Source organism: Episyrphus balteatus, chromosome 1 (genome assembly GCF_945859705.1).
Source record: "Episyrphus balteatus chromosome 1, idEpiBalt1.1, whole genome shotgun sequence".
Taxonomy (NCBI): domain Eukaryota; kingdom Metazoa; phylum Arthropoda; class Insecta; order Diptera; family Syrphidae; genus Episyrphus; species Episyrphus balteatus.
In genome coordinates, this window is record NC_079134.1 from 155,236,353 (window position 1) to 155,250,701 (window position 14,349).

Below are 14,349 nucleotides of genomic sequence, written 5' to 3' on the forward strand. Positions count from 1 at the left end.
AATACAATTGTGGATTGTGGACCATGTCCGCCATCTTGTAATTCCACATTTCCAATTGTCATAATTTTTCCCATCATTATATCCAAATGTCAAAGTTCCAATTTCTACGAACTAAAAAAACGTCAATTTTCCTTCCAACACACAAATGAAGAAAAAATTTATATTTCTTGTGTGTCGGCCGATAAGAAAAGAATTATTAAATTAATAAATTTTATATTTTTATCAAAAAAGAAAAATTCATCAAATTCAATCTCTGCAAAAGACTAATTGTTATTTTGTATTTGTTTTTTGTGATAATTGCTGGCTTAGCAAAAAACTATGGTAAGTTTATGTGTTGCAAAATAAGTTGTAGCCGCAATTCTACTTCCCCGCATAGGTACGAGTTTCTTCTTTTTTTTTTCAATTTGTCGTCGATTGCAATTGAAAAAAAAACGCCATTCATTTCGCTATTCTCTTTCAATCTTGAAAAAAAAACGTTAAAATTACTAAAAAACGAAAGAAATGTACCCGTGGACTTCACCAGCATACAACAGCACAAATTCTTCTGCATTTGCATCCGCCTCCGCCACAACAAGGGTAATCTTTCTTCCTCGTAAAATCTTCTTTTTTTCTTTCGTTCTTCATTCTGCAAAAGTAAAAAAAAAAAAAAATTGGACGCACTTTGGGCTCTGGGATTTACTTATAAAAAAATAGGTGGTTGTTGGTTATGGCTTCATTTGGACTTTTGGGCAAAAAATCAAAATAACATAATTTAAAAATTGTGGGCTTGATTCATTTGTATGTGATTTGTGTGATTGTTTCGCTTCGCGGCGCTTAAATATGATGAGACAGAGACACCCCTTAAATAAATTGTTTTTCTCATATATTCATTTTGTAGTTCCATTTCATCCATCCAACAAAGGTCAGGTCCGTCAGTCGAACGAACGAGGGCATTTCAAGTGCAATATAATTGAGGGATTCATAAGTTAGTTGGTTAACTTCAAAAGGCACATTGTAACGTTGAAACAGGTTGTTTCGCATTCTATAGGTGTTTTAAATGTTTGGCCTGGTCGTGGCCGATGACACCGATTAGTCAGCTTGTAGTTTATCTGCGAGTGTGTTTGTGTTGCGTTATTGAGAGTATTCGCAAATCACAATCACAGCTCGCACTGATAATGTAATTAGCAACAAATTAATGTCCATTGAGATGGAAATTATTATTTTGCTGTCAAAATAAATTACATTCGAGGGGTTTGACAGGAATATGTCATTTTAGGGATGAATGTTATGCAACTTGCTTTAGTTTATTGTATTCATAGTAGCCAAGTAAGGAAGGTTTATGAATGAAATAACAATTGGAAGAAATCTTGTAAACAAAAGAATATTTTTAAAATATTTTTCTCTTGTTATCTTTAAAACAAAAAGAGCTATGCAAGAAGATTGCAGGCAATCTTACTTCAAGTAGAATAATCTAGGGTGACAACCCTTAGTAAGATAATTTTGCAATTTGAAGCTTGAAATAGTGTTTTATACTTACTTGATGACTGTTTATTTAATGATGCATAGAGTAATATCTCGACTGAAAAGGTAAAGTATCTTAAGTCGTTTTTTTGTTGAACCTCAGTGCCATCTCAAAGGCCTAGAGTTCTGTCTTATCGGCATCTTTCTATCTCACCCCTTTGCTTTTTTAAGCACAAAAACAATTTCATCTTATGTTCAAAAGACACATCGTCGCCCTAGTATTGGAGTGCCGTATACGCCAAATTGCATTTTTTGAACTAGGTATGCAATCATATGTTTTCGAAGTTGCTCTTTTCAAATCTGCTATCCGTTTTTTTCTATCTTTTTTCGTTGCCGAGATATTCACTATTGTTTTGACAAAAACAAGAAGTTTTGGCATTTACGTCAAATTTTTCATGCACTGCAAGAAAATTTTGAGAATTGTTTTGACGTACGTTATGTATTTTTTTGACGTACGTGTATATGAATAAAAGAAACTTCTGATTTTCATGGCGTATACGGCAAACTCATTTTGGACAAAAATTTAAATATTTTGAAAACTAAACGAATTGCAGATGTCCAATAACATTTATATAAAAGACAAATTTAAATTATATATCATACTAAAATATCAAAAAATACCAGCGGTTAGTTCTTTCGCAATTATCATCCGAACATTTAAATGCGATTTCCCAAAAATGTAAAAATGGCGTATACGGCACTTCAATACTAGGGCGACGACATATTCAAATCCTTAAGTAGACTTAAGATTATATTGGGTTAAGACTTTTTTTGATTATTGTGAAATCTTAAATTATCTTATGTTGACTTAAGATATTTTCGCGCGTGCAAGCAGAAACAAAAAGTCATCCTTAAGTTGATATAAGATAAAATATTTTAAAAACTTCCGAAAGAGTGTGAAAAGGCAAATCATCTTATGTCAACTTAAGATGTTGGAAATTAATATAAAATACAATTTATAGAAAAGCCAACTATCTTAAGTCATATTATAACGTATTTAAGGCCCATTTGCTGAAACGAAACTTAAATATTTAAGTGAATCGTAAAGCCCTAAGTTCTATATTGCGATTTGCACGAACTTCAAAGTAGGTCATAAATTCCTCTAAGTTAAACATAACTTAGGGGGAAGAAATAGTAGATCATAAGTAGTTTACGTTCTACTTAAGCATATTTATTTGAGAAAAAAGAGAGAATATAGCTAAAAAAATGATGCGTTGGTACCAAAATGGACAAAAATTAAGTATAGCAATATGAGTTGACTTACTTTTATAAATCCTAACCATCTGCAAACGCAAAAAATTCTCTGAAAAATTTTTTGAGAGAATGTTCACCCTTTTGTTGTTTTTTTTTCAACACTTATTTTACACACACATACGTTCACAAAACACAAACACATTCACTAAAATTATTCCATTTATTAATTAAAACGCAAGTTTTACTGGGCTTTCACTATTTTTACCTTTTTCCATTAATTTAAAGGCGTTCTTAACAATTTGTATTGCTAAAATTTCTCAAAAACAAATAAAAACTAACTGACGTTTATATCGATTTGACAAATTAATTTGAAGTTCTCAGGGATTTCTCGCATGAAAGTCAATCAGTGCTAGGTTGAACATAAAATTTTTTTAGAAACTTAGAATAAACTAAGTAAAACATAAGAGCTATGTTCGGCCTAGCTAAGATCAAAATTTACGACTAGTTTCAGCAAATGGGCCTAAGTCCTTATAACGGGAAAAATATTAAAAATATCTTTTTGAAACAAACTTAATAAAAAAGATCATAACATTTTACATCTAAGGGCCAATTTATTGAGCCTCCATTAAATTTTGAAATTTATCGTTTTAGTTAACAGCGTTGTTAAACTATTGACGCCTTTAAGTATACGTCATTAAGGCCCATTTGCTGAAACGAGTCTTAAATATTTATGTGAAACATAAACCCTTAAGTTCTACATTACGGTTTGCACGAACTTCAAACTGTGTCATAAATTCCTCTAAGTTTAACATAACTTAGGGGGAAGGAATAGTAGAACTTAAGCTGTTATGTTCTACCTAGGCACTTTTATTTTATGAAAAAAGCAAGAATGTCGCTCAAAAATTGATGTCGGTAGTACAAAGGACATGAATTATTATCAATTTAATAAAAATAAACTTACATTCATTAACTTAAACCATCCACAGATGGTACAATTTACACCACAGTTCTTTGTATGAGGCACTATTTTGCTGTCATATTTCATTGACTAATTTTGACACACCAGCACATTTACACACACACACGAATAATTTTTGTTTAACCAATTAACACTTATTTTGGCTCAAATATACTTTTTTACACTTTTATTCCGCAAGATAAAGACACAAACTTGAAAATTTAACGATATTGTTGTATATTAATTGCTAAATTGCTCAAAATCTATTTAAATTATTTGACGTTTCTATTGATTTGACTTTTGAATTTGAAGTTCTCAGCGATTTATATCATGAAAGTAAATCATTGCTAGGTTAAACATAAATATTTTTTAGCAACTTAGAATAAACTAAGTAAAACACAAGAGTTATGTTCGACCTAGCTAAGATGAGAATGAGCAAATGGGCCTAAAAATTCATTTAATTCACTCTACTTTAGTTAAAGTCTTTACATTTAGGCCCATTTGCTCATACAGATCATAAATTTAGATCTTAGCTAGGTCGAACATAGCACTTCTGTTTTACTTAGTTTATTCCAAGTTGCTAAAAAATATTTATGTTAATCCTAGCAATGATTTACTTTCATGCGAGAAATCGCTGAGAGCTTCAAATCAAATTGTCAAATCGACACAAACGTCAGTTAATTTAAATTATTTTTGAACAATTTACGGAAAATAATTCAAGAAATTTTGTTATTCTGTCTATGTTTATTGCAGAAAAAATGAATATTAGTGAAAGCGGTAAAATAAATGGTGTTTAATTCAATAAAAAACAAATTATTAATTTGAAAGATTTATTTTTGTGTATGTATTTGTGTGTCATTGTGTTTGTTTGTATTGTGTGTGAAAATTTTGACAGCAAAATGTTAAAAAATGTATACGAATTTGTGCGGCAAATTGTACCATCTGCTACTAGTTAACACGTATAAAGTAAGTTAACCGTTCTTAAACTTATAATTATTGTTCACTTTACACCCAAAATCATTTTTAAGGGGTGTTTTTTTCTTTTTTTCGCAGTTAAAATTGCTTAAGAAGAACATAAAACCCTTATGATCTACTATTTCCTCATCCTAAATAATGTTAAACTTAGTCAGATTTAGGGGTTACTTTTAAGTTCGTGCAAACCGGTATGTGAAACTTAGGCCTTTATGATTTACTTAAATATTTAAGACTCGTTTCAGCAAATGGGCCTTAATGGAATCTTTAAATTTAAAACTCCATTAAAAATATCCTAAGGATTTTTTATGGCGTTTTCGATTGGCAGTCCGGAAGCGTCCGGAATCATTCTGAAAAAATTTTATTCACACAAAACTGTCAGTTTTGTACGAATAAAACGCTTTCAGAATGATTCCGGACGCTTCCGGACTGCCAATCGAAAACGCCATTAGTTTTTGAAAAATAAAAATGTCAACAGCAGAAATTATTTGTCAAATGTTTTCAAATTTGATGATTTGAAGAAAGAAAAAACAATACAAAAAACATAAGAGCTATGGCCCGTAAGTATTTTGGAGCCGTAAAACGCCAGGCGAAAGCACACAGACGAGAGTAACGATATACCATCAGTGGTAACCAAAGACTGTTACAATTGCAATGTTTTGGGATGATTACATTATGCAGCATCTCAGTTTTACATCTGATTAGTTTTACCTCGTGATTATTTTAAAGTGAAGAAGATTATCTAGTTTTTGATAGATCTATTACTATATGTGCTTCTTCTGCGCTCATCGAAGTAGAAAAATGAGAAATGAGAAAAATCTAAAATGAAGTGTTGTCTATTTAACCCTCATACGTCATACCCGCATAGAAAAAAATTTCTGGCGAGCCGTAGTCATTTTAAATTGTAACTTATTTATGGAATAAATACATAATGAATAAATACCTATGTATGTCCCTACAAAAATATTCTATTCTGGACTGTTACATATACATACAAAATTTTTGTTTTAATGATTTCTTATGTAGCTTATTTCACAAAATTTTTTTTTTTTTAAATAAAATAATAATGAAATAATAATTGCGTTTTTGATTGGCCGTCCGGAATCGTTCGGAAGCGTTCAGAAGTCTTCTGAAAGTGTTTTATTCGCACGAAAATGACAGCTAGAACGCTTCTCAGGAGAGAAATTTTCTTCTCGATATAAATTCAGAATCCACTAATACATGGATATTTAAAAGTCAAAACAATCACTCAATCAGTTTTTTTTTTTTGTTTTTAATTCAAAATTTTAGAAATTGTTTTCTGAAATTAGTTTTTTAATTTATTTTCAAACAAATAAACGCATTATATACTTATTTAAAATATTTTGCAGATCAACTATCCCAATAATTTGTTGAATATTACCATTTTTGAAAGAAAAATAAATTAATTTATATTTGACATTTGAAATTTTACAGAAAAACTAACACAATCACAATAAAAAGAATTGAGTAGAAGCGATTTGACCTGTTCCATTCGATTTCAGAATGAGTTAATCCTTGAGTGAAACCAATCGAAAACGACATAACTGAAATGACATTTGACGCTAACGGAGAGTGAATAAATAGAAATTCTTTTTTAAGCCTCCATTTGCTCTAAAAATCCCTCTTAAAAGGTCGAATTTGGCTTTTTAACTAAAAGGACTTTTAAATTTAATGTTCAATTAGTTAATGATTCCAAACTTCAAAAAAATCCTTAACAGAGACTGAATTAAACGAATTTTGTTTTTAATTTTAAAATTCCCGTTTTTAATGGCGATTTAAGTTTAATGGAGAGTCAATAAATTAGGCCTAAATGTTTTATACAATTAAATATACACTTGAAAGAATCTCTCTTTTGGTATATTGTCGAAATAAAGTGATGGAGACAAAAATATCTTAAAAGTACCGTTATTTTCTATATTCCCTAGTAGACACAGAAATAGCACACATACGTTTAACCGTTAAATTTTTATTCAGCGTTCGAAAGTTGTAAACGAAAATGCATTTATTTTATTGCTACTATTTAGCTAACAAGTATTTTTGAAATAAAAATAGGCAGAAAAAAATCATTAAACTGCGAAAAAAGGGAGAATTACATTCGATCTTCATAGTCAAGGGAAAAATCCTTCTCAATTAGCTTAAACTCTAAATTTTTCGAATGAATGATAGATGAAGCCATTTATTTAGAAAGAGCAAATAGAAATTTAAACTCTGAAATTAAATTGCGTTAAATTCTTCCCCGCAAAACTTCTATGCGAGTTGATTTGATCACAAAGAAGCCCAAATGTGGGCTTTTTAAGTCATCTCGCACGATTTTGCCTCAAGTAAATATAGAATTCGGTGAAAAAAGTGTCAAGCAGACTTTTAAGAAGGATATTATTTAATGATGCTGAGTTGTAGAGAAGGGTAAGCAAGAAAAATCCAATCATACAAAAAGACACATCAAAGATCGCCTAACATTAGCTAAAAAACATCTGAATAAAAACATGCAGTTTTGAATGAGAGTCTTTTGGAGTGATGAAATAAAGATTAACCGCATTGGAACCGATGACAAAACCTTTGTCCATCGCCCTAAATGTAAAAAGAACAAAGCAAAGTATTATCTAGAGACGATGAAACTAGGAGAATAGGATTTGATGGTCTGGGGCGCATTTTCCTGCCATGGTGGATGGCAAAATTGAAATTCTTTTGTCTTAATATTACATTAGATATTCATACATGACAATGACCCAAACCTGCATCAAAAATAGTACAAGATAGGTTTTCGGACGAAAAAAATCGATGTTTGCACCTAGCCATCTCAAATTCACGATCTTAACCCCATAGAAAATTTATAAATTGATGTCAAGGTTAAGCTTGGGGAACCAAAATTCGAAAATTCAAATGATCTTTAAGTCAGAATCAAAGAAGCGTGCGCTAACGTACTCCACAAAGTGAATACCAGACGTTAGTTGAAAGTTTACCAAAGTGGTGCCAAGAAACTTTGAACAACCGTGGTCTACTAACAAGTTACTAACATAGTAGTATTGAATTTATTGGGTATTGTAAGAATTTTTCCTTAGAAATGATGATTTTTATGATTTTCGTGTGCTATTTCTTTGTCCACAAAAAAAAGGGTATTTTCTACAAATCATAACTTTTAAAAATTGAATTGAAATGAAATAATTTATAATTATTAATTTTATGAATATAAACTAATTACATTTCCTGATATAAAAATTATAATATATAAGTTAAAAGGTCCCAAATAAATCCAATTTTTTGTAAGAAAAATCAAAAGTGTGCTATTTCTTTGTCCATAGCTGTAGTTTAAAATTAATAAATATTAACCAAGTTCAAGGAAACGCTCGAGAAACATCATCAACTCATGAAAACTAATTAACAAATAAAATATCAAAACAAATCAATTTTTATCAAATAAGCAGTCAAATATAAGGAAAAAAAAGAATAATTAAGGCGTTTCGAATAAAAATGAGCCCAATTAACCAAGTTAAAGGGTACATTCGAGTTCTGCTTTAAAAGTTATAGGGGCATTTCATAAAATTCGTTTTCAAAAACAATCATTATTTGCCCTTAGTGCACTTGGCTCGCTTTTAGGGGCTCTGTATCAAATATTATTTTTGTGGGGCCACTTTCCTTGACTAGAACACAGCCTTCATAGGTACAGTCACATTGTACATTTTTTTTTAATAAATCCAGGATAAATTTTAGCACGATCTTCGTATTAGGTTTAACTTTGAAAACAGTTTTCTGAATTTCCGAACAAGAATATCACAAAAATGAAACGATTAAAACTAACAAATACATAATTAAAATTTCAGGGTTAAACTTCATTTGAAATCGATATTGCATTAAATACACTTGTTTATGGCTTCTTCAATTAAAAAAAAAAGAAACATAATTAAATCTTTTAAATAAAATTATTGAGTTAGTTTTTCTTGAAACAATGCATAAAGTGACCTAGGCCACTTTCATAATTATGGGCACATTTTGGTAACTTATGCTTAGAGTTCAGCAATCCGAATAACACATGGAAAAACACACATTATCGCATCGACTAGTCCGATCATTGCAATGCCCTAAAATTCTCTGAACATTTTTAAGTAATTAAGTACCTATTTGGTGTTGTAATCGTATAGTCAGAAATAGAAGACATTCGATGAGAACTTGTGGAAAACTATAAGCAAGACTCTTCAAAACAATCGCCAATAATTTAGCTAGTTCCCTATAGAAAAATTCTTCTTAAGCAGGTTTAATGAGTTGAATAAAGAGGCTTTGAAATCCTTTTTTAAGTTGGAGTCTTAAAAATACCAAAACAGATGTAAAATTCTGTCATATATGGATGCCCAGACTTTTACAAGATCCTGAGACTTTTAAGCAAACCAATTAATGAATTTTGAATTCTTATTTTTTGCAGGAGCAGCACATTATTAGAAGATACCACAATTGTTCGTCGAAAGTCATTACCTTCATGCTGAAGGGCTTTGAAACTGCCTCCTGTTGTCATAATGAAAATTTGTGTACACATTTTAGATGCCCTGTATTTTCGGGGCATAAGCATCTGTATCATTGATACAACCGCAGATACGCCCCTGCCTACCACTTTTTTAGTTTTGCTCATTTGAAATAATGATCACACATCACACTGGTCGTTTACTGAATCTCTAAAAATTCTTTTTAACTTTAAATTGTCTGTCAAAATTTCATATAAAATTATTTTTTCCTTTATTTTTTTTATCGAAAATGTATTTACTGTACCATCTTCATTCTAAAATTATGTTTTACTTGAATTTATTGTACTAAATTAATTTTTTTTAAATACCATTTATTGCAAGTATGACATTATCTCATAGCGTTCTTAATTTAATGATTAACTGAATATTATTATGTCGATTTTCATAACGAATATCTTATTAGTCGGTCAATTCTAATTCAATGCACTAACACAAGTGTTTAAATCGAAAAAAACTTGTTAACAATATACCCAATATTGTTTCTTGTGTTAAGAACAAGAATCTTTTTAAAGATTCAGCCATTTCTGGGGATTGGCACTACTGACCAGACCACTCTTTATTGTTTGTCAATAACATTGTTATTAGCTCTTTTTCGTTAGTTCTTCAACTTCAACGAAACAATAATTATTAAATTGTACTTAGAAAACTCCGGTGTTTAGTTTAAATGGTTTCCCCAAAATCCATAAAAACATTAACGATAACAAAGTTGTAGTACCTACCTATTCTGTTGAGCAAAAAAAATAAGTGATGTTATGATAGTCATCAGCGCGAATCGCATTAGTTTAATATGACTTGAGTCCGAGGGTATACCACTACTCGTGACCTATGATCGAGTGTTAATTTATTTTCAATTGCCCTCTTACACTGTCCGTAAGCAGAAGCCTAAAATACTTGTTTTGGTTTTCAGTAAAGAAATCGACTATGAAATCTATTTTTTTTTTCTTATTTTGAATGCATAAAATCATTAAATCCAATGTACTTCTCAGGTTTGTGTGAGAGACAAGATTTTTTTTTAAACGATACAAACACAAATGATACTAAGTGAGAAAAAAAAATAACAAAAAGTTTCACGGTCGAAAATGCAAATTTATTATAAAAAAAAATCTCCTATTTTAATAGTGTAAACCCATTTTATTTAATTTTCAGTCTCATTTGGTATTTTTTAACCTCTTACTAAGAGCTCATATCTGAAGTCATCAATTTCATGTGTATTCAAATTGTTGTGTTAATTTTGTCTATAAGTTTTATAACCAAGATCAGCATTCCTTAAAGTGCTCTCTCTAATCACGCATTTGGCCTGTTGTTTAATGTTCTATATTTTATTAGTCACTAACCTAATGATATAGTACCTCCTCATTTTACTTGTACCCGATTATCATTTATTATGCAAACAAAAAGCAGTTTACTAACTCAAGTCAACTAAACAATGTAGTGTTAATCTGAAGCGGAATATCTGTATAAGAATATAAGTTTTCTTGTATGGTCCGTCGGCGGACCTGCACTCACTTATGATTGATTGCAAATACCTAGTTGTTTTTATTTTAATTAACAATTTGGAACGTGTTAATTTACTGACATAGTCCACAATCCATTAATGGGGTTGTCTTATCACAAAAAAAAAAAAATACTTGCGGGCGCTAGTGTCTCTATGTTAAATGTTTGTTTTGTTTCTTTATATTTGTTGTTAATCGTATAATGTGGGTTTTTGTATTTCAATTTTGTTCATCATTTCTTCATATAATTTATTAAATTTCATTACAGACCATGCCGAATGGTTTGGATGAACAAGAAAAGCTCCTTAGCGAGATCATTGGCAATGTCCGGAAGCAAGCGTTTCAAATGAAACACTTTTTCGATAAAAATCGCCTGATGGAAGCCATCAAATGCGCTAGCACAATGTTAACTGAGCTCAGAACTTCACAGTTATCTCCAAAAAGTTATTATGAGTTGTGTAAGTCAAAAAATTTCATTAGACCACCAGAAAAATGTCATATAAATTTGATTCCTCTCTAGACATGGCCATCACAGATGAACTGTGTCATCTCGAGTTTTACTTGATTGAAGATTTCCAAAAGAATCGCAGTACTACCACAGATTTGTACGAAACTGTCCAGTACTCGGCTAATATAGTACCACGTCTGTATCTCCTGATCACAGTTGGCTTAGTTTACATCAAAAGCAATTCAGCTTTAAAACGAAGCATACTCAAGGACTTGGTCGAAATGTGCCGCGGAGTTCAACATCCACTACGTGGTCTGTTCTTGCGCAATTACCTGCTGCAATGCACACGCAACATCCTTCCCGATGTTGTTGTTGCCGAAGACGAAAACGAGGGCAATGTACTCGATGCCATTGAATTTGTTCTCATGAATTTCGCCGAAATGAATAAGCTCTGGGTGCGAATGCAACATCAAGGACACTCGAGCGAAAAAACTCGCCGCGAAAAAGAACGAGAAGAACTCAAAATCTTGGTTGGAACCAACTTGGTGCGTTTGTCGCAATTGGAATCGGCTTCGCTGGAAACATATCAGCGTTTGATATTGCCTGGTATTCTCGAGCAAGTTGTCAGTTGCCGCGATGCAATTGCTCAAGAATATTTAATGGAATGCATAATCCAAGTGTTCCCCGATGAATTCCATCTGCAGACTTTGGATCCGTTTTTAAAGTCTTGCGCCCAGCTTGAAACTGGTGTGAATGTCAAAAATATTATTATTTCATTGATCGATAGACTGGCTGCATATAATCAAAGAAATGCAAAGGTTTGTTATCTAGAAACGAGAAATGTTCCCGAAAGACTGTATGTTTGCCTTTATTTTTTAGCCAAGTGAAGCTGGTTCAGCGATCCCTGCAGAAGTCGAACTATTTGAAGTTTTCAGCGTCCAGGTGGCCAACATTGTCCAGACACGAACTGATATGCCCCTGGAAGATACTATCTCGTTGCAAGTCGCTTTGCTAAGTCTCGCCCAAAAGGTCTATCAAGATCGTGTTGATTATGTTGACAAAGTTTTGGAAACTACAACTCAAATCCTCGAGCGAATGAATATGAATAAGTAAAAAGATGGACTTAAGACAAGCAAAACTGAAACTAATTATTTTTTCCTTCTTTTAGCATTTCTCACTTATTAACAGTAAATCAGGAGCTATCTCGTCTCCTTCGCATCTGTATCGATTTCTACAACAACGTCCTAACAATTATCCAACTGAATAACTTTTGTCCATTGCTCGAGAAATTTGATTACACTTCTCGCAAATCTCTGGCATTGTACCTCATAATGAATATTCTCGAAAACGAGACACTTGTTCCAACTGCCGATGAAGCTGACAAAGTCCTAACAATGATTGCCCCACTCGTGAAGGATGAAGATGGAGTTAATGTTAACATGGAAGATAAATATGATCCCGAAGAGTTTGCTGAAGAACAAGGAATCGTAGCTCGGTAAATAAAACATCCTATTCTTCAGTTAGAGATATTTTTCATTTCTTTTTTTTTTTCTAGATTTGTTCATCTTATGAAATCTGAAGATCCTGATATGCAATACAAGATCCTGCAAAGTGCCAGAAAACACCTTGGCATCGGTGGACCACAAAGAATAAAACACGTTCTTCCACCGCTAATATTTTCCGCCTATCAATTGGCTTACAAATATAAAAACATCGCCAACGAGGACGAGAACTGGGACAAGAAATGCCAAAAAATTCTGCAATACTGTCACAGCACAATTGCTGTTCTCGCCAAGGCTGATTTGCCAGAGCTCGCTCTAAGGTTGTATTTGCAAGGAGCGTTAGTTATTGGTGAGATTGGTTATTCCAATCATGAAACAGTTGCCTATGACTTTATGACACAAGCATTTTCCCTCTACGAGGATGAGATTTCTGACTCAAAGTCTCAATTGGCGGCCATAACTCTGATTATGTCCACTTTTGAGCAGATGACTTGTTTCGATGAAGAGAACGCTGAGCCTCTGCGAACGAATTGTGCTCTTGCCGCGTCAAAATTACTCAAAAAACCCGATCAATGTAGGGGTGTGGTATCGTGTGCGAGTCTCTTTTGGAGTGGAAAGTAAGTCAAATTAAATTTGTAATCAAAGTGAGTTTACTTATGGAATTGTTTTCTAGGAAAAATGGAGAAGAAATGCGCGATGAGAAGCGCACACTCGAGTGCCTGAAGAAGGGCGCCCGAATCGCATCTCAGTGCCTAGATACTGGTGTACAGGTTCAATTATATGTAGAACTCCTCAATCACTACCTTTTCTATTTCGAACGCGGTAATTCACTTATTACAGTCGCTATGTTAAATCAAGTAAGTTTGTCCAATTCTGATCTTATTCATTTTTTCTAAATCATTTTTATTTTGTTTGTATCAGTTAATAGCAAAGGTTAATGAGGAACTGCCCAATTTAGAACCAAGTGAAGAAACAAAACAAATTGAAATGCACTACAAAAATACATTGGCTCACATAAAAAGCCGCATAGAATCAAATGACGCCGGATTAGAAGTATCTTTCGCTGGCATTTCTATAAATTAGTTTATTATTATTAATACAAAAAAAATTATATTTTATTATTATTATTATTATTGCTGCCCCTGCTCCTTTCCCTAACAGAGAAATTCTTTTTTTGTATCCTCTATCCCCAATCTCTAAATCTTTCCCACTGATCTATAAATCTCTTCCCAAAATTGTCCTTCCTAAATATTATTATTATTATTATCAAGTAAAAAAAAAGATTTTATGTTAATTATATTAGTATATCATTTAAATTTTGTTTTTTTTTTTCTTGAAATTATTAACGAAATTAATATCCTTTAAAATAAAAAGAAAGGAACTTACTTAAAAAATTGTTATATTGCTAAAAGTTTATTATATATTCCAAAATCCTTACATATTTTTTTTTTCGTTTGTTTTTAAGTTTAAAGAAACACATTCTTGAAATTATAGTATTTACATATTGTATAACTAACTGACTTATAAAGTGAAAACAAAAAAACAAAAACAATATTATAAAGAAATTAATAATAAAACAAAAAAAAAAATAAAAACACGATCGTTAAAACTTGGTAAAATTGATGTGTTTTTTTTTGAATAGCCAACGAATATCTGCAAAAACTGAATAATGCACTACATTCTCTTAGCAATACTGCCCATAATCTCGTAAAGGCCCTAACTACACTTTTCTTACTTCTGAGTTATAGAG

At 31.7% G+C, this 14,349-nt stretch overlaps 1 protein-coding gene across 3 annotated transcripts; it reads left to right on the plus strand.

The window, feature by feature from the left end:
* Nucleotides 1-169: 169 nt before the first annotated feature.
* On the plus strand, nt 170-14,025 carry LOC129921439 (vacuolar protein sorting-associated protein 35). Of its 3 annotated transcripts, XM_056003264.1 has the most exons (9): nt 172-321; nt 500-576; nt 10,918-11,107; nt 11,170-11,915; nt 11,977-12,206; nt 12,266-12,592; nt 12,653-13,216; nt 13,273-13,456; nt 13,521-14,025. In XM_056003264.1, the coding sequence occupies exons 2-9, from the start codon at nt 502-504 to the stop codon at nt 13,680-13,682; spliced, it is 2,478 nt and encodes an 825-aa protein (XP_055859239.1). In that variant the 5' UTR covers nt 172-321; nt 500-501; the 3' UTR covers nt 13,683-14,025. The 3 variants fall into 3 exon arrangements, with proteins under 3 accessions (XP_055859240.1, XP_055859239.1, XP_055859238.1); XM_056003265.1 differs by lacking the exon at nt 500-576 and having other exon boundaries at nt 170-321; nt 13,521-14,024; XM_056003263.1 differs by lacking the exon at nt 172-321 and having other exon boundaries at nt 333-576.
* The last annotated feature ends 324 nt before the right edge of the window (nt 14,026-14,349 follow it).